The 26,077-nt window shown below is 49.5% G+C and overlaps 1 protein-coding gene and 1 non-coding gene across 6 annotated transcripts in view; one reads left to right on the top strand and one right to left on the bottom strand.

Moving 5' to 3' along the window:
• Window positions 1–24,250, top strand: part of PRPSAP2 (phosphoribosyl pyrophosphate synthetase associated protein 2) — a 36,254-nt gene extending 12,004 nt beyond the window's left edge. For 2 of the 5 annotated variants that reach the window (XM_066264402.1, XM_066264404.1), the window contains 9 exons: window positions 414–466; window positions 2,875–2,941; window positions 5,807–5,979; window positions 8,626–8,741; window positions 11,881–11,936; window positions 13,976–14,124; window positions 16,065–16,135; window positions 18,075–18,221; window positions 23,539–24,250. In XM_066264402.1, coding sequence (XP_066120499.1) covers window positions 414–466; window positions 2,875–2,941; window positions 5,807–5,979; window positions 8,626–8,741; window positions 11,881–11,936; window positions 13,976–14,124; window positions 16,065–16,135; window positions 18,075–18,221; window positions 23,539–23,697 — 991 coding nt within the window. In that variant the 3' untranslated portion in view covers window positions 23,698–24,250. Of the gene's footprint in view, window positions 1–388; window positions 467–2,874; window positions 2,942–5,806; window positions 5,980–8,625; window positions 8,742–11,880; window positions 11,937–13,975; window positions 14,125–16,064; window positions 16,136–18,074; window positions 18,222–23,538 lie in introns of all 5 variants that reach the window. The other 3 variants (XM_066264407.1, XM_066264406.1, XM_066264405.1) reach the window with 2 other exon arrangements.
• TRNAV-GAC (transfer RNA valine (anticodon GAC)) lies at window positions 12,907–12,982 on the bottom strand. Its single transcript has one exon. It is a non-coding gene; the product is annotated as a tRNA-Val (tRNA).
• Window positions 24,251–26,077: the final 1,827 nt, after the last annotated feature.

Genomic DNA, 26,077 nt, shown 5'->3' with positions numbered 1-26,077 from the left:
ATGGATGCCCAGAGGCCTTTGACACTGAGGGGCTGGGATGTAGCTTGAGAAACTTGAGTGAGTCACAGAGTGAAGGTCTGTGGGCAGAGCCCTGCCGGCAGAGGGAGCAGTTGGTGCAAAGGCCCTGTGGTGTGCATCAGGAGCCAGTGCCCCAGAAACATGGGTGGTGTGGTAGAGAGCACAGGAAGTGGGCAGTGAGCAGGCAGGGCAAGACCACGTAGACCTTGGGTAGGCATGGGGTGGGGGTTGGGGGGTTAGGTAATAGAGCGACAGAACAAGTTGGTATTGACTTTAAATTTTATAATAAGACTACCTCTATTTATTTTTATAAATTTATGGATCATCCTTAAATAGTAAAGATGTTGAGTCTATTCTATTACCTTTTCAGCTTTCCCCCCCTTTCTCTTCTCTAGGCGGCTGGGGGTGGAAATGGGCAAAGTGCAGGTTTACCAGGAACCTAACCGAGGTGAGCCATCTTTGACGTGCGTAACATTGATCTTTTTGCAGAGTGTGACCCACTGGCTCAGGCCGTCATCTGCTACTGAAACAACTGGATTCAGGGTCTAGGTAGTTCCATTAGCAAGGAAGTCAAGCAGGCAAGTGGGTGAGAGTGGTGTTCTATCTCCACCAAGACCAACTACGTAGTTATAGAGCCCCGAGCAAGCTCCATCTGGGCTCCAGTGCCAGGTCTTAGGCCTCCTGGAATAAAAACTGCCTGGATATAGGAACCAGCTGGTCCGCTGACTGGAAACATTGTCTCAGTTGTTGGTTGAATTCATGCCACCTTCCGCAGGATGAGTATATCCTGTGTGGCCTCAGTACTAATTGGTGGTGGTTCTTTACCTCTCTGTAAGCTGCCATGGGTTAGACTTCGTGAAATCTTATTAAGAAATGCTTTTTGCTAGTGATCTGTCATTGCATAAACATCTCAAGTTGTAAAAGTCATTTATTATTTAACTGTTGTAATTTCTATATTCTAGCACATGATGTTGGGCTGCTTGCAAGAGTTTGAGAGTCAACTTATCCTTAGCAAGTTGTATAACCCTTCCAAACCGCAGATAATTAGGGCTGCTTGAGGATTAAATGGGGTAATTTGTGTGCCTAGCACAGCTCTTGGTACATAGAGGGTGGCCAGTGAGGTCCCTCTCGTTTCCACCGTAGGTTTTGTTGGGTATTCCGTATTCTGTAACTCGGAATAGACTCGGAAGAGGCACGGGCTTGCTCCTCCCGTTTGTTCTGCCTCTTTCCTGTCTCAGCGGCCCCGGGAGGCCTCAGTAGGAACAGAGAATACGCAGAGAGCGTGTGCAGAAGACCCTGCTGCTATGAGAATCGGACGGTGTCCTCTGTCTAGTCTGGAAGGGAGGGCTGGGGAGAGCTAGTGGTGAAGACTCAGGAGGAGCTGGGTCCACCCTGCAGGCTCGTGAGTGAGGGGACAGGAAGTACTTGTATCTGTGTGAAGGGAGGAGGGAACAGCCTACGGATTCCTTCCGTGACCAGACTTTGGAGAACTGAGTTCAGGGGTGATGTGAGGTAGGAGGGCTCAGACAGAGGAGGGCAGGATTCGATTCCAGATCGCTCTGACTGAAGCTCGTTTTCATTCCATGGTGCTGTGTTCCTTTTCAAACATGTATTTCGCTTTTTCTAACATTTTAAATGAAAATATTCAAACATACAGAGAAGTTGAGTGAGTAGTATACAGTTAATATACCAGTGTTTACCACCTAATTCAACAGTCAGCATTTTGCTGTATGAATTTGTATGTGAAGTAAGTTGCAGACATCCAGACTCTTAACCCCAGAATGCTTGGTCATGCACCTCTGAAGAACAAGGACTTTATTCTACTTAAATACCCTGCCGACATCACATTTAAGGATGTTTGATAATTCTTTAATCAACTAATGTCTACTCTATATTTGCAACCCCTTAGTTGTCCTTAAGACCCTTTTGTAGCTGTTTTTTTAAACCAGGTTTCCTGGTTCAAGCACTGTATTTCTAATATCTCTTTCATTTCTTCTCATCTACAATTTCTCACCTTTTCATTTTTCTTCCCTTGACATTGACCTTTTGAAGAGGTTGTCTTGTTCTGTTCCGGGTTTGTCTGATTGTTTCCTTGTGGCTTATCACACACTTTTTGAGAGTAGGGATATTGGACTTAATTTATAATTGCTCTCACATTATTATAATATTTTATGGCTAATAAATTTCTTTTTAAGTTATTACTATTTTTAAATTTTATTATTATAAGTGAGAGGAGGGGAGATAGACTCTCACATGTGCTGAACAGGATCCACCTGGCAACCCCTGTCTGGGGCTGATGCTTGAATCAGCTGAGCTATTTTTAGTGCCTGAGGCTGATGGGGTGACACTTGAACCAATCAAGCCACTAACTGCAGTAGGTTAAAAGAGAGAGAGGGATGAGAGGGAGGGGAAGAGAATCAGATGGTCATTTCTCATGTGTGCCCTAATTGGGAATCAAATCCAGGATGTCTATATGCTGAGCTGATGCTCTATCCACTGAGCCAGCCATCCAGGGCTGCTAATAAATTCTTAATTGTTGCTGGTTGAGGGAATGAGTATATAATTTCCTATAAAGATACTATACTCAGAGTGGTACAGTGCTTACTAGAAGTGAGAAGGGTAGATTTACTGGTTTCAACTCAGAAATGTAATTCTATCTTAAAGATATCATGTAACCATGTTTAAAAAGTATGACTAATGGCAGTATGTTTATTATCTAAAGCTAATCTGTTTTGTAACAGTTTCAGTTTTCATATTTTGTAACATTGGAGAATGTTGAAAATTCTTTGTGTATTTTTAAAAACATAAATTACATACCTTCTTCAGCCCTCTCCTTTTTTTTCCTTTTCCTTCCAGAAACAAGAGTACAAATTCAAGAGTCCGTGAGGGGAAAAGATGTTTTCATCATTCAAACTGTTTCAAAGTAAGAACTAAGCCAATAGAAGTGTTGTTTTTTGGGGGGGTTCCTGTTTGGGCGTGCGTGTTTGAGTAAGAGTTGGCTAGACAGGAAGAATAAGATAGTTTTAAAATTGGTATCTTACTCTGCTAATTTTTCTGACTTAACTGCTGACTGTTGTATGTTCTCTCAGTGTTGCTGAAGAGTGCAAGTAACCAAGCACAGTGGTCCTCCACTTACCACAGGGGACACGTTCCAGGACCCCCAGTGGCTGTCTAAACCTGCAGACAGTACTGACTCCTACAGATGCTCTGTTTTTCCTATGCGTGGCATACACGTCTGTGGTAAAGTGTGATTTATAAATGAGGCCCAGTAAGAGATTAACAGCAATAACTCATAATAAAATGGAGCAATTATGATGACACATTGAAATAAGAGTTACGTGAGTGTGACGTCTGTCTCTCTCTCTGGCAACTGATCTGATCACTCAGATGGCTCGCGGAGTGACTGATGGGCAGTTGTCACATACAGCATGGATTTGCTGGACAGAGGCCTGATTAACGTCCCAGCTGGGGTGGAGCAGGGCAGTAAGAGACTTCATCACACTGCAGAGTAGCGTGCCATCCGGAACTTATAAATTGTTTATTTATGGAGTTTTTCATTTAATATTTTCCTGCCACGGTCGATTGGGGATCACAGGCCACAGAGAGAGAAACGGTGGGGTGGGGTGGGGGCGCTGGGTTGGAGCAGAGACTTTTGATGACAACAGAGCCCCGTCCTCCTCCACGGCGGACTGCAGAACACAGAACAGCTCGTGTTGCCTGGCTCCTGGGTGTTGGCTGTGTCTCCCCAGAGACCAGTGTGGGCCATCTGGACACATGTTCAGAGAGCGTGTGTGTGATCTGAGGGGACAAGTAAGCACTGAAGGCCGAGCTGGACTTAGCATTCAGGACATCAGAAGGATGGCTCTGGAATCCTCCCCATTTTCAAGTCCTTCTATTGATTTCCTTTTTATTTTTACTTTTTTTTTGTATTTTTCCTAAGTTAGAAATGGGGAGGCAGTCAGACAGACTCCTGCATGCGCCCGACCAGGATTCACCCGGCATGCCCATGAGGAGGCGATGCTCTGCCCATCTGGGGCGTTGCTCTGTTGCAGCCAGAGCCATTCTAGTGCCTGAAGTAGAGGCCATGGAGCCATCCTCAGCAACCGGGACAGCTTTGCTCCAGTGGAGCCTTGGCTGCAGGAGGGGAAGAGAGAGACAGAGAGGAAGGAGAGGGGGAGGGGTGGAGAAGCAGATGGGCGCTTCTCCTGTGTGCCCTGGCCGGGAATTGAACTTGGGACTCCCGCACGCCAGGCTGACGCTCTACTACTGAGCCAACCAGCCAGGGCCTGAGTTTTGAGATGTCTTAACAGACAGTTGAGTGGAATCATCAAGTAGCAGTGGAATTTGTTAGGTTGGAGTCGAGAAGCTTGGGCTGGGGCTCTACATGTGAGAGTCTCCAGTATTTCTAAAGCTGTGACATTGGATGAGAAGCCCAAGGGAGGAGGGAGGAAGAGAGGACAAATGAACGCGAGTTAGGACCAGACGTCAGGAGAAGAGAAACCAGCAGAAGATACCAGGAGAGATGGGGAGTCCTGGAAGCAGGGGGTAGGGGGCATAGCTGTGTGTGACCCGCTGTTGGGTGAGTGGGAGAAGGGCTGAGCACTGGCCTTGTGATGTAACCACATGGGGGTCCTGGGTGACCTGGGAGAGAGGCAGACTGGATGAAGTGGAGGTAGTGAGGGCAGACAGCTTTCCTGAGATCTGCCGCGCAGGGGATGTGCCTGCGCGTGTGTGCGTGTGTGTGCGTGCGTGTGCGCGTGCGTGTGCGTGCGTGTGTGTGCGTACATACGTACATATATAAGGTCTGCCGGAAAGTTCTGTCCATTTTTGGAATAAAACAAATTACGAATTTTTCTTACCGTCAATAAACTTTATTAAATAATATAATTGCCATTGTTATTAATGATTTATTGCCAGTGTGAGGGCAATTTGTATATCCCATTTTTGAAAAGTGGGATATTTTTCTTTTATCTTTTGATGCAAAAAATTGAACCAGTGCTTGTTTGATATCTTCTTCATTTTTGAATTTTTTGCCCTTCAAAAAATTTTGTAAGAACAAAAACAAGGGATAGTCGGAGGGTGCTAAGTCCAGGAATATGGTGGATGCGACAAACATGCTTCTGTAGCATTTCTTCCTTGTTGAAATTCGTAAAAATTACAGTGGCGTAAATGAACTTTATCAGTAGCCATGGGTACACTATGGCTTCACACATAAGGCTGACGTGAATCAACTTTGTTTTAGTTAATTTGCTACGTCAGTATGTATATATTAAGTGATAAAAATAGAGAGGCACACATGCGCCAAATAAACGTGCTTACGTGTCGAAACTTGTGATGGAAACGGACAGAACTTTCCGGTAGACCTTACATATGTGCTGATGTGTACGAGCCCAGGGAGTGTGACACATTTATGATGGAGGCTACAGAGGGAAAACTGCTGCAGCGATACCTTGCAGTAGGCAAGAGAAGGTGGGGACCGCTGTGTAATTTGGAGGGCTAATTTCAGAGTCACTTTGGTGTGGAAAATGTGTCCCTCTCCCTCTCTGATGGGCAGGGCAGGTGGACTTCTCAGATGCAGTTGCACGTGGTGGTGGGAGCCTGTGGCAGAAGTAGGATCACTGGCTGGGGGGGAATGAGGGGGGCGCCAGGGGGTAGAGAGCAATGGATCGGTTCCTTCTCATGCCTTGATAAGTCTTGGTAAGGCATGAATTGCTTATACTCTGTTGGAACGGGGAGCTCTTATCAAGTGTCTTACCCTCCTTGCTGGGACTTCTCTCCTGGGCTGCAGGGACGTGAACACCACCATCATGGAGCTCCTGATCATGGTCTATGCGTGTAAGACGTCCTGCGCGAAGAGCATCATTGGCGTGATCCCCTACTTCCCGTACAGCAAGCAGTGCAAGATGAGGAAGAGAGGCTCCATCGTGTCCAAGCTGCTGGCGTCCATGATGTGCAAAGCTGGTAGGGAGGGCAGATGGCTGACCACTCACTGGGAACCTGGGAGTTTTATTTTACCTTAGAAATTGTAAAGCATTTTAAAAGCTAAATTAGAATACTGAGTGGAGTAAAAACGGCGATACAGATTTTGATGTTAGTGCAGAGAATTCTCTCCTGTTCCCAACTCCCCAAAACATAAAAGTAGTGAAAACAGCCTATTTTTTCCTAAGTTCTTTATTTAAAAATATTGAAATGACAAGTTAAAATCATAGTAAGTCATTTTCAAAGGGAGAAAAGGCACTCGGAACAGACAGTTGTAACACAGCAACTTTTTATTTTAGTCTCTTCCCATTTCCCAGGACAGGCTGGTGTACCTCGCAAACCATGTGCGTCATTTCGTGTCGTGCATTTTCAGGTCACATCCTCAGTGTCTCTCCCTTGTTTCTAAATAGTCTTCAGAGCTGTCAGTGTGCCTGTGTGTGCGGCCTGTGTGTATATGATTATAGAAGGCCCAGTCACAGAGCGTTTGCACAGAGAAAAGAATAAAAAGTCCTATAGCGCTACATTTTAACTCACACCCACTGTAGAATAAATTTTCTACTGTAGCATTCCAAAGAATTCAAAACCCAAACCCAGCAACCTCGAGAGCATCCCCCCCGAGACTCTGTGGGGGGTAGCTCACTGGCGGAGCAGGCTGCTGACCTGACCTGGGATGGTTCTTCCTTCTCCTCGAACCCGGCTCCTAGGCGGAATGTTGGGCTTACTTTCCGGCTCTTTTGGAAAGTTTTGCTTTTCAAATTTCTTCTGATTAAACTTTTATAGTGATTATTTCAGATATCCTTTCATGAGCCAATGGGTGAAGGTTCTTCGTTTTTTCTAGTTACAGGTTGTACAGTTTGCTTTAATATCTCAAGACAGTATTTGTTTTAGCTTGGCTTTGCCGTGCATACTAAGGAAACTCTAAGGAGATATAATGTGCTGTAGTATAATTATTAGAAGTATTTCTTTGTTACTATTATCTTTGCTCCTTTAAGACTTCAAATTGATGTGAAAGTCCTGCATCTCTGTGTGAGGAAATCCACCCTGTCTTTCCCTCTGGAACAGGAAGAGTGCAGTTCTCCAGGTTTCTACCTCCCTCCTGTCTCCTTTACTGCTCACACTGAACACTGTTCTTGACATCAGCTGGGGGTCCTACAGTTTAACTAAATCTGGCTCTCTCTACTTGGAGAGAGAGATTAAGGGCTCAGTCCCACAACACTGCCCCACCCCCTTCAGACGCCAGTTTTAAGTTTAGGTCGTCACCTGTGCTTCCAGCCTGTAGTCTGTAGATCTGAAGTTTCCATCACCCCCTTCTTGGGTTTGGTTCATTTGCTAGAGCAGCTCTTAGAACTTAAGGAGATGGTTAACTTCTGTTTACCAGTGTATTATAAGGGTACAGACCAACATCTGGGTGGAGAGATTGTAGGGCATGGTCTGTGAGACTGAGGGTGGAGCTCAGTACCCTCTCCGGATAGACTACTCTTCCCAGTTAGTGCCTCCACCTGGGCATGAACTCGGGAGGTCGAAATCCTTGCTGCTGGGGTGTCATGGAGGCTTCTCATACACACAGTCCTTCATTAACTCCATTTCTTTTTTTTTTGTATTTTTTTTCTGAAGCTAGAAACGGGGAGAGACAGACAGACTCCCGCATGCGCCTCCCACATGCGCCCGACCGGGATCCACCCGGCACGCCCACCAGGGGCGAAGCTCTGCCCACCAGGGGGCGATGCTCTGCCCCTCCGGGGCATCGCTCTGCCGTGACCAGAGCCACTCTAGCACCTGGGGCAGAGGCCAAGAAGCCATCCCCAGCGCCCGGGCCATCCTGCTCCAATGGAGCCTTGGCTGCGGGAGGGGAAGAGAGAGACAGAGAGGAAGGAGGGGGTGGGGGTGGAGAAGCAAATGGACGCCTCTCCTATGTGCCCTGGCCGGGAATCAAACCTGGGTCCCCCGCACGCCAGGCCGACGCTCCACCGCTGAGCCAACTGGCCAGGGCCCATTAACTCCATTTCTGACTCCTCTTCCCTCTCTGGAGGAAGGAGGACGGGCAGAAAACACTAAGCTTCTGAGTGTGGCTTGTCTTCCTGGTGCAGCCCCCGCCCAGCGCCACCGCGTTAGTGCGAGAGACGCTCCTGTGCTCTCATCACTCAGGAAGTCTCAGGTTGTAGGAGCTCTGTGTCAGGAACTGGGGGCAGACTCCAGTGTATGTGTTTTCTGTTATCCTAGTCCCACACTAAAACATCTGAGATAGGAGAAAGATGCCGAATTTGTTTTTTTGGGGGGGAGACAGTGAGGGGGAGAAGCGTCAGGTCATAGTTGCTTTCACTCAGTTGTGCACTGAGCTTCTTCTCCGTGCTTTGACCGCACTGTGTCAGTGCCCCTTGCTCAAGCCAGCGACCCCACGCTGATGCCCTCAGAACAGCAAACTTGGGGTTTCAAACCTGCCACCTCAGCATTCTGGGTTGATGCTTTATCCACTGCACCACCACCCACCAGGCAAAAGATACTGACTTGTTTTGATGAGAACAATTTTTAATAGTAACTTACTATATATAGCATTCTATTTTATACAGTACTCATAGTTCAACTGGTTGTTAAACTCTTTATGTGTTTGTGTCTGCTTTATTTTCAAAGGTCTGACTCATCTTATAACAATGGATTTACACCAGAAGGAAATTCAGGGCTTCTTCAATATTCCTGTTGATAATTTAAGAGCATCTCCCTTCTTGTTACAGTATATTCAGGAAGAGGTGAGCTAGCTCAGACTTCTTATTTTAACATACTCATTAAGGTTGAAAGACATTTCCATGTCCCTGGGCTGTCCATAAAGGAGTAAAACCTGATCTATTCTGCTTAAAGTACCATTTACTTTAGAAATGCAACCCACTATATATTAAAAATCTTTTTTTCTTCTTTTAAGTGAGAGGCAGAGAGACCGAGACATAGACTCCTGCATGCACCCAGACCAGGATCTACCCAGCAACCCCGTCTGGAGCCAGTGCTCTGCTCATTTGGGGCTGCTACTCCGTTGTTCAGCAACCAAGCTATTTTTAGCACCTGAGGCAAGACCATGGAGCCATCCTTAGTGCCCGGAGCCAACTTACTCAAATTTGAACCATGGCTGTGGGAGGGAAAGAGAAAGAGCAAAAAAGGAGAAGGGGAGAGGAAGGGGTGGAAAAGCAGATGGTCACTTCTCCTGTGTGCCCCGACCAAGAATCAAATTCGGGACATCCACATACCGGGCCAACACTACCACTGAGCAAACCAGCCAGCACCTAATTCTGTCTTCTGAACTCCTAGAAGTTGGTCATGGATGTATCTTCAATTATAATTATCAGTAGCACAGATCATTTCAAGTGTTCTACTTTAATGACTCCAGAGTAGACTGATATTTTAATTATTTTCTTAAGGGTTCGTAATATTCTGTTCTTAAAAGAGCACTGGGCTGATTGTCTTTTAACAAATTGGTTTCTTTAGTACATGACTGAGATACAGTAAATAGTTGTTTGTACTAGTTTGGAATTTGACAGTTACCTTGGATTCAGATTTGGATGGGTATCATCGTTGTACTATGAAATGACAACTTCCTGATGACTATAAAAATGTCCTGGCCCTGGCCGGTTGGCTCAGCGGTAGAGCGTCGGCCTGGCGTGCGGGGGACCCGGGTTCGATTCCCGGCCAGGGCACACAGGAGAAGCGCCCATTTGCTTCTCCAACCCTCCCCCCTCCTTCCTCTCTGTCTCTCTCTTCCCCTCCCGCAGCCGAGGCTCCACTGGAGCGAAGATGGCCCGGGCGCTGGGGATGGCTCTGTGGCCTCTGCCCCAGGCGCTAGAGTAGCTCTGGTCGCAACATGGCGACGCCCCGGAGGGGCAGAGCATCGCCCCCTGGTGGGCAGAGCGCCGCCCCATGGTGGGCGTGCCGGGTGGGTCCCGGTCGGGCGCATGCGGGAGTCTGTCTGACTGTCTCTCCCCGTTTCCAGCTTCAGAAAAAGACAAAAAAAAAAAAAAAAAAAGTACTTATATGACATTATCAGTATTTGCTGGCACATAGAAATGAGCTAATCACCTATTAGCCTGGGTCTTTTTTTTTTTTTTTTTATAAGAGAGGAGAGGGAGAGAGGAGAGACAGAGAGAGAAGGGGGAGGAGCTAGAAGCATCAACTCCCATATGTGCCTTGACCAGGCAAGCCCAGGGTTTCGAACCGGTGACCTCAGCATTTCCAGGTCGATGCTTTATCCACTGTGCCACCACAGGTCAGGCTAGCCTGGGTCTTTTCTTAAAAGAGGTCTTTGGGGCTCATACCTTGATAATACTTTTTCCTGGGTAGGTGTTTTCATTTCCACAGGAGAAATATACCTTGAAGTTTTCTCAGCCCTGGTTGGTTAGAACATCGTCCTGAAGCACAGAGGTTGTTGGTGTGATCCCTGGTCAGGGCACATACCAAGAGCAGATGTATGTTCCTGTCTCTCTCTCCCTTCCCCTCTCACTAAAATCAATAAATAAAAAATTGATTTTAGGCCTTGGCTAGTTTGCTCAGTGATAGAGCGTCATCATGGCGTGTGGATGTCCTGTCCCAGTCAGGGCACTCAAGAAAAGTGCCCATCTGCTTCTCCACTGCTCGCCTCTCTCTCTCTCTCTCTCTCTTTTTCTCTTTCTCTCTCTCTTCCTCTTCCTCTCCTGCAGCCATAGCTCGATTAGAATGAGTTGGCCCTGGGTGCTGAGGATGGTTCCATGGCCTCTGTTAGATTCAGGGAGTACTGGGGCTGCCAAAGAGTGTAACTATTGAAGGTACAGGGAGTGCTGCAAAGAGTGTAACTATTGGCCCTGGCCAGTTGGCTCAGCGGTAGAGTGTCGGCCTGGCGTGTGGGGGACCCGGTTTGGTTCCCGGCCAGGGCACATAGGAGAAGCTCCCATTTGCTTCTCCACCCCCCCCCTTCCTCTTTGTCTCTCTCTTCCCCTCCTGCAGCCAAGGCTCCATTGGAGCAAAGATGGCCCGGGCGCTGGGGATGGCTCCTTGGCCTCTGCCCCAGGCGCTAGAGTGGCTCTGGTCGCGGCAGAGCGACGCCCTGGAGGGGCAGAGCGTCGCCCCTGGTGGGCGTGCTGGGTGGATCCCGGTCGGGCGCATGCGGGAGTCTGTCTGACAGTCTCTCCCCGTTTCCAGCTTCAGAAAAATACAAAAAAAAAAAAAAAGAGTGTAACTATTGAAGGAACAGTAAGTGCTGATATGGCTCCTGTGAGGCTGGGAACAAAGAGGGTCAGAGACCCTTATCAGAAGTTTAGGTTTGAAATTCGCCACTAAGCTAAAACCGGCCCCTGTTGCTATGCTTCGTGTGACCTTCCTAGCCAATAGCTAAACTACCACATCTGCTTCTGTACTATGCTTGCTCACTTAGGATATATAAGGGCCTGACTGTAAGCTCCAGATGCGGCTTCCGTTTGCAGCCCCTTGTGGGCATCGTGTCTCTGGACATCTTGGGAGTTCGCCCCTGCGCAGGTTAAACTGGCCAATAAAGTAACATCTTAACTCCTGAAAGTCTCCGACATTTGTTCTCATACCCGGTGGATGCTACAGCCTCCAGGTGCTAAAAAGAGCTTGGTAGCTGAGCAACGGAACAGTGCCCCAGATGGGCAGAGCATCACCCCCTAGTGGGATTGCCAGGTGGATCTCCATTGGAGCGCACACAGGAGTCTGTCTCTCTGCCTCCCCTCCTCTCACTGAATAAAACAAATAAAAGGGAAAAAAAATAAGAAATTTTCTGTTTGGAAAACTTTCACGTGACCAGATGACATTTTTTGAGTTCATTGTACTGTTTCTTTTTATTTGTTGGGTGTTGGGGTGAATAGCCTTGTGGGATCCTAACGGTAATTCCTGACCTCTCATCTGTTCCAGATCCCGGATTACAGGAATGCGGTGATCGTAGCCAAATCTCCAGCCTCAGCCAAGAGGTAGGTGGGAGGCACGGCTGAGTGCCCCTCGGCCCTGTGTAGGGGTCCTGTCCTCAGTCATCCCAGTCTCTGCATTCAGCCTCAGTGGCTCCCACTGGTGCCCTGTTTTTATTTCATGGACTGATAGTTTAAAAGGTTGTCTGCCAGCTCTATTTATTAAGTGTTGATTCCTTTTCCTTCTTTTTCCAACACCCTTCAGTGAGCACCAGTCACATTTCTCAACCAGAGCCTTCCAGGTCGGGAGTCTCAGCATAGCGCTTCCTACTCCCGGATTGGCAGCTGCTTGTTGCTGACCTTCAAATCTGGCACTTCTAATGCTAGCAAATACACTTTGTGGTGTTTACTGTCTTGAACTCAGTAATTTATTAACAGAATTGTATCCAGGCCAGTGGCCACGTACTGGTATGTGTTAAAAGGTGGTATGTGTTTAGGCCAGGGCCTAAAAAAGCTCTTTCGTTTAACAGAACGAAAACACCCTGAGGCATTCAAATGGGGCAGTGCTGACCGATCCCAGGGACCTGGGGGACCTAGGGGAGCCGATGAGTCACGTGGGGCTGGGGTTTCGGACACAGCATTCCCTGGGGGAGCCACTCCCAAGAAGGAAGAGCAAAATCAAATGTAGGAACTAGGAATGAAGTCTTTTTCTTAAACATGCTTTATTTTAAAAATTTTTTTTTTTTTTTTTTAGTGAGATGTGGGGAGGCAGAGATAAACTCCCGCATGTGCCCGACCGAGATCCACCCAGCATGCCCACCAGGGGGCGATGCTCTGCCTATCTGGGGCATTGCTCTGTTGCTCAGCAACCAAGCCATTTTTTTTTTTAGCTCCTGAGGTAGAGACCACAGAGCCATCCATCCTCAGCACCCAGAGGCCAACTCGCTAGAACCAGTTGAGCCATGGCTGCAGGAGGGGAAGACAAAGAAGGGGGGGAGGGGGAGGGGTGGAGAAGCAGATGGGCGCTTCTCCTGTGTGCCCTGGCCGGGAATCGAACCCGGGACTTCCACATGTCAGGCCGACGCTCTACCATTGAGCCAAACGGCCAGGGCCTAAAAAAGCTCTTTTAAAATTACTTTCCACAATTGAATATCGTTGCCCACTGCATCCATCACTGCTGAGTCTTGTGGAATGAAAGAAAGTGTGGGCGCTTTTATCCTGGACCACGACTCCGAATACTGAAGGGCACAGGAGCACTTGCACGCAGTAAGGCGTTGATAAATCAAGGATTGCAGATAGGTAGTTTTCCATTATAAATTAAGAAAGGCATTTAGTATATTAATTAGGGACATTTGTGGTAAACTCGGACCTCGCCCTGTTCTTAGAGCCGACCTCCCAGTGCAGCCAGGGCTGTGCCCACGCACGCTTCCTTCAGGAAGCCTGTCATCTGTCTGACTGCTCCTCTGCTTAAATCACAGCAGCAAAATGACTCATTCGGAATAGAGACATCTTTTTTCTTCTTCTTCTTTTCCCAAGTGAGAGGAGATAGATTCCCACATGTGTCCTGACCCGGATCCACCTGGCAACCCCTGTCTGAGGCCAATGCTCTGCCCATCTGGGGCCATGCTGGCAGCCCAGCTGTTTTTAGCACCTGAGGCAGAGGCTCCATGGAGCCATCCCCAGCTCCCAGGCCACACTGGAGCCAGGCGAGCCATGGCTGTGGGAGGGGAAGAGGGAGACAGACAGTAGGGGGAGGGGTGGAGAAGCAGATGGGCTTTCTCCTGTTCTCCTGTGTGCCCTGACTGGGAATCGAACCCAGGACATCCACACGCTGGGCCAATGCTCTACCACTGAGCCAACCAGTGGGGCCCACCAGAGGGATGTGTTTATTCCATGCAGTCTTCGTACTTTGTCCTGGAGTCTAAGACTCAGGTTATTCTAATACCTTCTTTTCATTAATCTTTTGGGAAACTACATTTTGTGTCCTTTTACTGCTTCTTCCATCTACGTGAACAGAGACAGGGCTGCTTGATGTCTGAACTGTCTCGCGCTCTCCCTCAGGGCCCAGTCCTTTGATGTCTGAACTGTCTTGCGCTCTCCCTCAGGGCCCAGTCCTTTGCTGAGCGCCTCCGGCTGGGGATTGCAGTGATTCACGGAGAGGCGCAGGACGCGGAGTCCGACCTGGTGGACGGCCGGCACTCCCCGCCCGTGGTCAGGAGCGTGGCGGCCATCCACCCCAGCCTGGAGATCCCCAGTAAGTGTGCTGGCCCTCTTTTCTGCTTCTCTCTTTGATTTTAAGGCTGACTTAATTTTTTTCAAATAGGAATTACTTGTTTTTTTGTTTTTGTTTTTTTTGTATTTTTCTGAAGCTGGAAACGGGGAGAGACAGTCAGACAGACTCCCGCATGCGCCCGACCGGGATCCACCCTGCACGCCCACCAGGGGCGAAGCTCTGCCCACCAGGGGGCGATGCTCTGCCCCTCCGGGGCGTCGCTCTGCCGCGACCAGAGCCACTCTAGCGCCTGGGGCAGAGGCCAAGGATCCATCCCCAGCGCCCGGGCCATCTTTGCTCCAATGGAGCCTCGGCTGCGGGAGGGGAAGAGAGAGACAGAGAGGAAGGAGGGGGTGGGGGTGGAGAAGCAGATGGGCGCTTCTCCTATGTGCCCTGGCCGGGAATCGAACCCAGGTCCCCCGCACACCAGGCCGATGCTCTACCGCTGAGCCAACCGGCCAGGGCCGAGTCTTCCACTTTTAATTCTTCCATTTTAAAAAAGATTCTGGCTACTTGGAGTCCCTTGCATTTCCATATGAATTTTATTATCATTCATTTCTGCAAAAGCAGCGGTTGAGACCGGGACAGGACCTGCAGTGACTCTGGGTCCCCCTGGGGGCACTGGCGCCCCAACAGCCTCAGGCTCCCTGACCTGGGAGCAAGGCTGTCTTTGCCTTCAGGTATCTGCAGTATCTCCTCCTGGTGTGGGGTAGTTTTCAGTGTGTGTGCAAGTCTCTCGCCTCCTTAAAAAATTTATTCCTGCCTGACCTGTGGTGGCACAGTGGATAAAGCGTCAACCTGGAAACTCTGAGGTTGCCGGTTCAAAACCCTGGGCTTGCCTGGTCAAGGCACATGTGGGAGTTGATGCTTCCTGCTCCTCCCCCCCCTCTCTTCCCTCTCTATAATGAATAAAAAAAAAAAAAAAAAAAAAAAAAAAAAAAAAAATTTATTCCTAGGTATTTTATTCCTTTAGATACTTTTTAAGTAGAGTTGGATTTTAATTTCTTCTTAGAGTTGCTCAATGCTGGTATGTGGAAACAGTTGAGTTTTGTGTGTTAATATTGTTACCTTTCAACTCTGGTGAGTTTGTATGTTAGCTTGGGTAGTTTTTTTTTGTTTTTTTGTAGTTTTTTTTTGTATTTTCTGTATGTAGAAGCATGTCGTTTGCTAATAGAGATAACTTGACTTCTTCCTGTCCATGTGGCTACATTTTATTTCTTTTCTTGTGTAAGTGCCCTGGTTAGCACACCCAGGCCAGTGTGGAACGGCAGTGAGGACAGTGGACGTCCTCACAGCTCTGTATCACTACGTCCAGACCTGGGCTCGCACAGTGCAGACGTAGGGACACAGTCGTCTGTCCCTGGTCCTAGGAAAACGTGGTCAGTCTCTCACTGAGTCACTGATAGAGCTCTGAGGTTTTCATGGTTGCCATTTTATTTTATTTTATTTTATTTTATTTTATTTTATTTTATTTTATTTTATTTTATTTTTATGATAGAGACAGAGAGAGGGACAGACAGACAGGAAGGGGAGAGAGATGAGAAGCATCAATTTTTTGTTGCAGCACCTTAATTGTTCATTGATTGCTTTCTCATATGTGCCTTGACTGGGTGGGGGGCTGCAGTAGAGCGAGTGACTCCTTGCTCAAGCCAGCAACCTTGGGGTCAAGCCAGTGAGTGACCTTGGTGTCATGTCTATGATCCCACACTCAAGCTGTGATGAGCCTACGCTCAAGCTGGTGATCTCGGGGTGGTGATTTATTCACTGCGCCACCGCCTAGTCAGGCTCATGGTTATTTTTTATCAGTAAGGAGGTGCCTCTGTTTCTAGTTTCTTGGTTCTTTTTATCAGGAGACATTGACTTTTTAAATGCTTTGGCTTTTTAATATAGAAACGTGTGTGTCTGTGTTTTGTCCTGACCAGTGCTGATCCCCAAGGAGAAGCCCCCGATCACCGTTGTGGGCGACGTGGGCGGGAGGATCGCCATCATCGTGGTACGTGAGCCTCTTGCTATCAGTTGTCCTGTTCACCACTGTCACTGTGTTTGCTTGTTGTTAATTGTGTGGGTAGAAGTGTGGTGTCACTGTGTTTACTTGTTGTTAATTGTGTGGGTAGAAGTGTGGTGTCACTGTGTTTACTTGTTGTTAATTATGTGGGTAGAAGTGTGGCCAGGAAGTCTCATTTAAGTTGCAATGTCTTGCACTAAATATTTATGTGGATCCAAAAATTGAAAATTGTTATTCTTAGTTTATTAAGAAATCGCTGCCTGGCCTGGCCTGTGGTGGTGCAGTGGATAAAGCGTCGACCTGGAAATGCTGAGGTTGCCGGTTCGATACCCTGGGCTTGCCTGGTCAAGGCACATATGGGAGTTGACGCTTCCACCTCTTCTCTCTCTCTCTCTCTCTCCTTCTCTAAAAATGAATAAATAAAATAAAATAAAAGAAAAGAAAAGAAAAAGAAATCGCTGCCTGACCAGGCGGTGGCACAGTAGATAGAACATCGGACTGGGATGTGGAGGAACCAGGTTCAAGACCCTGAGGTCCCCATCTTGAGTGCAGGCTCATCTGGTTTGAGCAAAGCTCACCAGCTTGAGCCCAAGGAGTCCCTCGGTCTGCTGTAGCCCCCTGGTCAAGACACATATGAGAAAGCAATCAATGAACAACTAGGGAACTGCAACGAAGAATTGATATTTCTCATCCCTCTCCCTTCCTGTCTGTCTGTTCCTATCTGTCCCTCTCTCTGACTCTCTTTGTCTCTCTCTGTCTCTGCCACAGGAAAAAAAGAAAAAGAAATTGCTGACTGCTTAGTTAACTAAATATTGTGCAGCTGTTTGTCATAACATGAGGAATTGTTTGGTGATCAAAATAGGAAACAAAGTTGCCCTGGCCAGATAGCTCAGTTGGTTGAAGCATTGTCCTGAAGTGCAGAGGTTGTCAGTTCGATCCCTGGTCAGAGCACATCCAGGAACAGATTGATATTCTTGTCTCTCTCTCTCTCCATTCCTCTCTCTAAAAATAAATTTAAAAATTAAAAAAAAAGAAACAAGGCCTGACCTGTGGTGGCGCAGTGGATAAAGCATCGACCTGGAAATGCTGAGGTCGCCGGTTTGAAACCCTGGGCTTGCCTGGTCAGGCACATATGGGAGTTGATGCTTCCAGCTCCTCCCCCGTCTCTCTCTCCTCTCTCTCTCTCTCTCTCTCCTCTCTAAAATGAATAAATAAAAAAAAAAGAAAAAAAAGTGATTATAACTGTTTAAGACACACATCCTGCCACACTTCACAGAACCAGTGCTCAAAAGGAGTACATTTAATGCCTGTATAGTTTAAATAAGAATAAAACGAGAACACAGGGGTCCTCGCCACTCAGCTTAGAAGCAGAACATGGGCGTGCGCTCTGTTAGAGCCTCTGGGCTTTGTCCTGTCTCCCCCCCCTGTTGTCAATTGTCCTGTCCCCCCCCGTTGTCATTGTCCTGTCCCCCCCCTGTTGTCATTGTCCTGTCCCCCCCCCAGTTGTCATGCATGCCCTTTACTGTCCTTACATTCTGCCGTGAGTACATGTATCCCTAAACTCTACATTCTGCGTGTTTTTGATGTTTATATGATGAAGTCTGTGTACTTTGTGACTTTTTACAAAATTGGAGCACCAGCATGGTGCAGGCCCAGTGCTGGATGGAGGGTACAGAGTTGGGGACCCCAGGAACACCACGTGTGGGAGGGAGATGTGACAGCGGTTGTGACAGCCGCAGATTTGCTGGGAGGGGCCCCGAGAGCCCAGTGGGGGTGGTGACAGGGCCGTGCTGTCTGGACGTCTCAAAGCGAAGCAGCAGGTCTTACGGCCCTCACATCGGTCAGACCCCTTCCTTTTCCTGCTTGTCTGAACCCACCTCGCAAAAGGGATGGTGGACGTTGTTGTGCTCAATCTGGGACTTGGCAGGATGACATCATCGACGATGTGGACAGCTTTCTCGCTGCAGCGGAGACCCTGAAGGAGAGAGGGGCATACAAGATCTTCGTGATGGCGACCCATGGCCTGTTGTCTTCAGATGCTCCCCGACTGATCGAAGAATCTGCCATCGACGAGGTAACCGCGCCCGCCTGTGTGTGGGCACAGCTGCCCTGCTGCTCCGGCCCCCGCCTGGTCCGTAGTCACAGGGGGGAGGTGAAGGTGAAGAAGGCACTCTTTTGTGGTTCTGAACGGATTAAATGGGTTGTGTTTGTGTTTCCTTTACTAGAAGCCTCTGTCTTTCCCCCTTAGTAATACTTAATGGTCCTGATAGCTCTCATAAAAGCAGTAGTAGTCTGTGTGACCTGCCCAGGGCTGTGCACACACCCTCCCTGAGCCCTGGCAGGGTCCACGTGGGCGCCCCTTTCAGGGAGATGAGAATTGTGCATCAGAAAAGGTAAGTGACTGGAGACCACTCAGTTCCTAGCCTGGACATTTGGATCTCTCTCCCAGGGCGGCTGCTCGGGACAGGAAGTCTAGAGAGGAAGGCCAACAGGGCTGGAGGGAGGCTGTCCAGGTTTACTGACCCTGCTTTGTGAGGGATTGAGTGTATAAACCACATTTTTATTGTCTCTGAAGGAGAAGAGCTGTCCCATTTAGACCCTGGGTATTGAATCCAAGTATCATAGTTGTACTCTTCACATTGGGTCTCCTTGAGCCTGACCCCAAGGTCATCCCCTTTGATGGGTTCAAGGTTCTTTTTTTTTTTTTTTTTTTTGTTGTTGTATTTTTCTGAAGCTAGACATGGGGAGAGACAGACAGACTCCCGCATGCGCCCGACCGGGATCCACCCGGCACACCCACCAGGGGGCAATGCTCTGCCCATCCGGAGCGTCGCTCTGTTGCGACCAGAGCCACTCTAGCGCCTGGGGCAGAGGCCAAGGAGCCATCCCCAGCGCCCGGGCCATCTTTTTGCTCCAATGGAGCCTTGGCTGCGGGAGGGGAAGAGAGACAGAGAGGAAGGAGGGGGAGGGGTGGAGAAGCAAATGGGCGCTTCTCCTATGTGCCCTGGCCGGGAATCGAACCCGGGACTTCTGCACGCCAGGCCGACGCTCTACCACTGAGCCAACCGGCCAGGGCCTCAAGGTTCTTCAGTACAGACAAGAGGCCAGACTTGCACGGCTCTGATCAGTCCAGCCTCCTCCCTCAGCTGGACAGAAGGGACTAAGAACCCAGAATGACATAATTAATACGGAATTCACATATTAAGTAACGTGAGAGGACTTAAGGCACAGGGCCGCTCTCACCGGTCTGTCCACGGGCACAGAGGGGGTGCTCACAGGCGCTGTGTGTGGGCCAGTTAGAAACCGCCAAGCAGAGGAGGGCGGAGGGGCTGCTGGAGCCAGGCCTCTGAGGCAGAGGGGACACTGGAGGAAAGGCACAGAGGGGACACTGGAGGAAAGGCACAGAGGGGACACTGGAGGAAAGGCACAGAGGGGACACTGGGGGAAAGGCACAGAGGGGACACTGGGGGAAAGGCACAGAGGGGACACTGGAGGAAAGGCACAGAGGGGACACTGGAGGAAAGGCACAGAGGGGACACTGGGGGAAAGGCACAGGGGACACTGGAGGAAAGGCACAGAGGGGACACTGGAGGAAAGGCACAGAGGGGACACTGGGGGAAAGGCACAGAGGGGACACTGGAGGAAAGGCACAGAGGGGACACTGGGGGAAAGGCACAGAGGGGACACTGGGGGAAAGGCACAGAGGGGACACTGGGGGAAAGGCACAGAGGGGACACTGGAGGAAAGGCACAGAGGGGACACTGGGGGAAAGGCACAGAGGGGACACTGGGGGAAAGGCACAGAGGGGACACTGGGGGAAAGGCACAGAGGGGACACTGGGGGAAAGGCACAGAGGGGACACTGGAGGAAAGGCACAGAGGGGACACTGGAGGAAAGGCACAGAGGGGACACTGGGGGAAAGGCACAGAGGGGACACTGGGGGAAAGGCACAGAGGGGACACTGGAGGAAAGGCACAGAGGGGACACTGGAGGAAAGGCACAGAGGGGACACTGGGGGAAAGGCACAGAGGGGACACTGGGGGAAAGGCACAGAGGGGACACTGGGGGAAAGGCACAGAGGGGACACTGGGGAAAAGGCACAGAGGGGACACTGGGGGAAAGGCACAGAGGGGACACTGGGGGAAAGGCACAGAGGGGACACTGGAGGAAAGGCACAGAGGGGACACTGGGGGAAAGGCACAGAGGGGACACTGGGGGAAAGGCACAGAGGGGACACTGGAGGAAAGGCCTAAGTCAGCAGGGCAGGCGAGAGTCACAGTGGAGCACCGAGGGTTGAGGCCGCCCCTGCAGCTTCTCTGCGCCCCTGTGAGCACCGGCACCGGTGTGCAGGCTGGAACGGGGGCAGGAGACCGCGGCTGAACCAGCTCCTGCGTCCACGCTGGTCGGGAGCGAAGGTTTCTCTGTACGCGGACACAGACCGTGGCTGCACAGGAGCTGGCAGGTGAGAACAAGGTGGAGGTCACAGCAGGGTCACAGAAGTGAGAGTCAGAGGAGGAAGAGGCTGACTCCCATCTTCCAGAAGAGGGTGGTGCGTGGGGTTGCGGAGCAGGACCCGAAGTGCTTGTCTTTCTTTTTGTAAATGATTTACTGGGATGACGTGGGCCATAGCGTCCTGCTGGTCTCAGGTGCAGACTCTAGTACGTGGTCTGTACTGCACTGTGTGCCCCCCCAGAGTCTTTCTGTTCTTGAATTGAGAGTTGTCAAATGAAATGTGCAGAAGAGGCCTCTACACGGACAGGACGTGATGCTGCCAGCCGGGGGAGGGGACGAGGAGTGACAGTGACAGCACGGAGGACCTCCTCGGGCAGACTCGAAACACGGGTTAAACTCGGGGCTTTCTGAAAACTGCTGAATTGTACACATCAAGTGGGTGGGTTGGCTGTTCCCAGAATAGAGCACTGTGATTTTCAGTGTTTGAGAGGAAACTGATAGAAAAAATCGGTAGCACTTGATCTGCTTGCACAAAATATTATTAATTTGTTCCCCTTTAAAACAATGGGTGAATTGTGTGGTATATGAATGATGTGTCCATTAATCTGTTATTTTAAAAAATGGTTAGAATAAATTTGGGAAATCCATTTCCCACCGAGGGTGGATATTGAGTAAGAGAAACGGCTCACAAGGGCGCTGCATGGTGTGCTCCGGGAGGCGTGTGCAGCGGGCTCAGGCCCCCGCCCCCGCCCCCGGATCCCGGCACGCAAGCGGTGTGGATGGTGCGGAGGACTCCGTCTGACCCCGGGGAAGGTGTTTCTTTCTCCCCTTTGGGAACTCTTTTCCCTTCACAGGTGACGAACCTTACGTAACCTCGATGTTTCCATTTTTTGCCAGATAATGCCGCGCGCTGGTCTGAGCAGCTTCTGATTGTCCGTCTGTTTCAACAATCTCCTTTCTTTGTGTGCTGCTCTGTTGTTCTTTTGGGTTTTTTGCAAGAGAGAGAGACAGAAAAAGATGAGAAACATCAGCTCTTACTTGCGTCACTTTAGTTGTTCATTGATTGCTTCTCACATGTGCCTTGACTGGGGGGCTCCAGCAGAGACTCGTGCTCAAGCCCTTGACCTCTGGATTTGGAACCTGGGTCCTCAGCATCCCAGATCAGTGCTCTGTCCACTGTGCCACCACCTGATCAGGCTGTGTGTGCTTCTTTGTTATAAATTATCTTGACCCTTATTTTGGAAGTAGGGAATATATACATATTATAAATAATAAAAATTATTCTCCTTCCCTGTTTTCTTAAGAAGACTGAATATTTTAACTTTTTTCATTTGTAGCCGTTGAAAAGTGCTTTTCTCCTTTTTTCATTTTTATCAAATCTTTTAAAAATAATAGCTTTATTGAGGTATAGTTCACATACTATCCAATCCACCCATTTAAATTTTTTATTTATTTATTTATTTTTTTTACAGAGACAGAGAGAGAGTCACAGAGAGGGATAGACAGGGACAGACAGACAGGAACGGAGAGAGATGAGAAGCATCAATCATTAGTTTTTCATTGCGTGTTGCAACACCTTAGTTCATTGATTGCTTTCTCATATGTGCCTTGACCGCGGGCCTTCAGCAGACCGAGTAACCCCTTGCTGGACCAGTGACCTTGGGTCCAAGCTGGTGAGCTTTTGCTCAAACCAGATAAGCCCGCGCTCAAGCTGGCGACCTTGGGGTCTTAAACCCAGGTCTTCTGCATCCCAGTCCAACGCTCTATCCACAGCGCCACCGCCTGGTCAGGCCAATCCACCCATTTAAAGTGTATAACTTGGGCTCTGGTTGGCTGGCTCAGTGCTAGAGTGTTGGCCTGGTGTGTGGAAGTCCCAGGTTCGATTCCCGGCCAGGGCACACAGGAGAAGCGCCCATCTACTTCTCTACCCTTCCCCCTCTCCTTTCTCTCTGTCTCTCTCTCTTTCCCTCCTGCAGCCAAGGCTCCATTGGAGCAAAGTTGGCCCGGGCGCTGGGGATGGCTCTGTGGCCTCTGCCTCAGGCGCTAGAATGGCTCTGGATGCAACAGAGCGGCACCCCAGGATGGGCAGAGCATCGCCCCCTGGTGGGCGTGCCGGCTGGATCCCAGTCGGGCGCATGCAGGAGTCTGTCTCTCTGCCTCCCTGCTTCTCACTTCGGAAAAATACCAAAAAAAAGTGTATAAGTCTGTGGTTTTTAGTACATTCACAGAATTGTACAACCATCACCACAGTCAGTGGTGACGTCATGCTCATTTCTTCTCTGTGCACCCAGCCCTGGGCAACCAGGTCACCTAATCTGCGTTCTGTCTCTCCGTTCACGTAAGGGATGTTGTATGGGGGAATCATGCCATCTGGTCCTTTATGTCTGCTCCTTTCACTGAGCGTAATGCTCATCTGTTTGCAGCCTGGACACTTTGTTCCTTTTGCTGAGTTATGCAGCAGGAACCCACTGTCACCTCCCCATTCATGGGATCTGGGCCGTTTCTGCTTTCTGACTGTCATGCATTAGTGCTGTTAGGGACATTCACATACAAGCTTTTGTGTGAATGTGTGTCTTCACTTCTCCTGGGCAGGGGTGGAACTGCCAGGTCACATGGTACCTTCATGTTTAGACCTTGAAGGAGCTGCCAGACTTTTCCAGCTCCTCTGAGCTGCGCCCGCTCCCACCAGACCAGCAGTGCAGGAGGGTGCCAGCTCCTCTGTGTCCTTGCAACACTTCCGTTCTTTCTGCCCGTAGCTGTCCTGGTGGGTGTGGTCTTAGCAGGTCTTACCCTGAGAGCCAGGTGGCAGACACACTGAAAGCGTGCTGGAGGTCAGGTAGACCCAGTGCCTTCAGAGACTTGAGAAGAGCTGGATCAGATTTTCAGGTCAGACCGGGAAGCGGTGTTTGATGCTCGTGGTTTTCTCTCTTGATTCGAAGGTGGTGGTGACCAATACGATTCCACACGAGATCCAGAAGCTGCAGTGCCCCAAAATCAAAACCGTGGACATCAGCATGATCCTGTCCGAGGCCATCCGCCGGATCCACAACGGGGAGTCCATGTCCTACCTCTTCAGAAACATCGGCCTGGACGACTGAGGAGCCGTCCGGGCAGCGACCCAGGGCCAAACTGGAAGTGGGGGCGGGGACTGGGAGTCTCGCCTTGCCTGGCGCGGCCTTTCCGAGGGGCCGTTTGTGTCGTGTTCCTTTGTGGTTAATACTATGAAGATAGACCAACTTTTTATGTCAATTTGGGTGTTTGTGAGTTTGGGCAATTTTTATAAAAGAAAACCTCTAGTCTCCTCTTAAAATAAGTTAAGATGTTGTTTAACTATTTAAAATGTAACTTGGACCAAGACATTTAAGCTCACAAACAGCCTTTTTCCAAAATTGTTGGGGCCCAAGTGCTTAAGAAATTTAATAGAATAAAACGGTCTACCGTATGATCCTGCCATTGAAAAGCCAGAAAACTAGACTGTCGAATCCAGTAAATGACATTTTTAGAAATGCTTTTATAGACAAGCATATGGAATATGTGATCGTTATTTATTTTCTGCAACAAAATAAGAAATAAAAACTTACTGTGTTTGTGTGTCATTTTTTACACTTTGTGTTTTGGCAATTGTTTTATAATTAAAATAAAATGAAAGCTGAATATACACTTTGTGGAGTTGGAAATGTTCATCACCTTGATTACGTTTTTGCTTCTGCATCTGACTAGCGGTGGTGCGGTGGATAGAGTATCAACCTGGGACACTGAGGTCCCAGGTTTGAAACCCAAGGTCACCGATTTGAGTGTGGGATCATAGACATGATCCCAAGGTCACTGGCTTGAGCAAGGGATCACTGACTTGGCTGAAGCCCCCCAGTCAAGGCACATGAGAGAAGCAATCATTAAAAACAATTAAAGTGAAGCAACTACGAGCTGATGCCTCTCATCTCTTTCCTCCCCTCCCCCCTTCTTGTCTCTTAAAAAGAAAAACTCGGCCCTGGCCAGTTGGCTCAGTGGTAGAGCGTCAGCCTGGCGTGCAGGAGTCCCGGGTTCGATTCCCAGCCAGGGCACACAGGAGAAGCGCCCATCTGCTTCTCCACCCCTCCCCCTCTCCTTCCTCTCTGTCTCTCTCTTCCCCTCCCTCAGCCAAGGCTCCATTGGAGCAAAGTTGGCCCAGGCGCTGGGGATGGCTCCATGTCCTCTGCCTCAGGTGCTAGAATGGCTCTGGTCGCGACAGAGCTACGCCCCGATGGGCAGAGCATCGCCCCCTGATGGGCATGCCGGGTGGATCCCGGTCAGGCACATGCTGGAGTCTGTCTGACTGCCTCCCCGTTTCCAGCTTCGGAAAAATGAAAAAAGAAAAAACAAACTCAAAGTGAGCCTCTCTACTTAGTTGTAGAAAACAGCTTGGAATGGCTCGTGAAGGGAGCGGGAGCAGGGTCCGAGTGCCCCTGGGGCCTGCAGAAAACGTGGTCATTCTCATCACCCACCCCTCAGTCCCATGTCCTCTCCTGAGCAGGCGAGCGCACGCCCACACCCTTCGGAGCTCTGCCGTCGCTGAGACAGTCCTTTGTACGTGACAAGGGGACACGTCTCCATACTTTCTGCAGTTTGCTCTTTCACTTAAATGCATCATCTGTGTCATAAAAGCCACCTCCTCTTAATGATCACAGCATTCCATGATTCACTCGAGGTGGACTTGGAGGCAGTTCCCAATGTTCTGCCACCTTGCCCTTTCTCACCCCTGCTGCCGTGGACACGTGTGTTTCCAGAGGGACAGGCAGGCAGGTGATAGCTAATAGGAAGACCCAGTAGGTCCTGTCTGTGTCTCTTGCAGAAACGGGAGTCACTGATGAGCCAGCCAGCTCGGGAGTGTCATCTACCAGCCGGAGCAGTCAGCTGGGCAGGTGCCCCTCGTGTCTGGTTCTCACCACTCATCCACCTGGTTGAGCGGAGGCACTGAGAAAATAAACCCAGAGATGTCTCTTCTCCCTACGCCCCCCCCCCAGAAAAAGAGAGATGGTTCCAGTCCTCCTGCTTTGGCCCCGGCCAGCCCCTCTCCCACCCAACCCCCACTCCTCCAGATGTTTTTCGTGAGTCTGGGCTGTAACATGAAGAAACAGATACGACTGTGTCACTTAACGACGGGCATAGGTTCTGAGAAGTGCGTTGTAGGTGATGTCATCGTGTAAACATTATAGAGGGCACTTACCTGGAGCCTACCTAGGGTCTGGGGTGTAGACACCGCAGGACACACACTCCGTCCTTGACCGAAATGTTACAAGGCGTGTGACTGTTTGGATCCTTGCACAGAGCTCCTGCGAAGCCCTTGGGTTTTCCAGACTGAAGAGAGGGCCTTTTATCGGGGGGCGCCTAGATAATTTAAGGATAAGGCATGGTCCCCTGAAAGACCAAGGCACGATTAGAGGGGAGGGAACCTCCAGTGCCCCGCCCCCAACCTTCAGGAGAAGAAAGGGGCTAGAGGTG

The sequence above is a fragment of the Saccopteryx bilineata genome, chromosome 2, assembly GCF_036850765.1.
Source record: "Saccopteryx bilineata isolate mSacBil1 chromosome 2, mSacBil1_pri_phased_curated, whole genome shotgun sequence".
NCBI lineage: Eukaryota > Metazoa > Chordata > Mammalia > Chiroptera > Emballonuridae > Saccopteryx > Saccopteryx bilineata.
The sequence above is the reverse complement of the archived record's forward strand: the minus strand, read 5'-3'. Positions and strand labels throughout refer to the sequence as shown.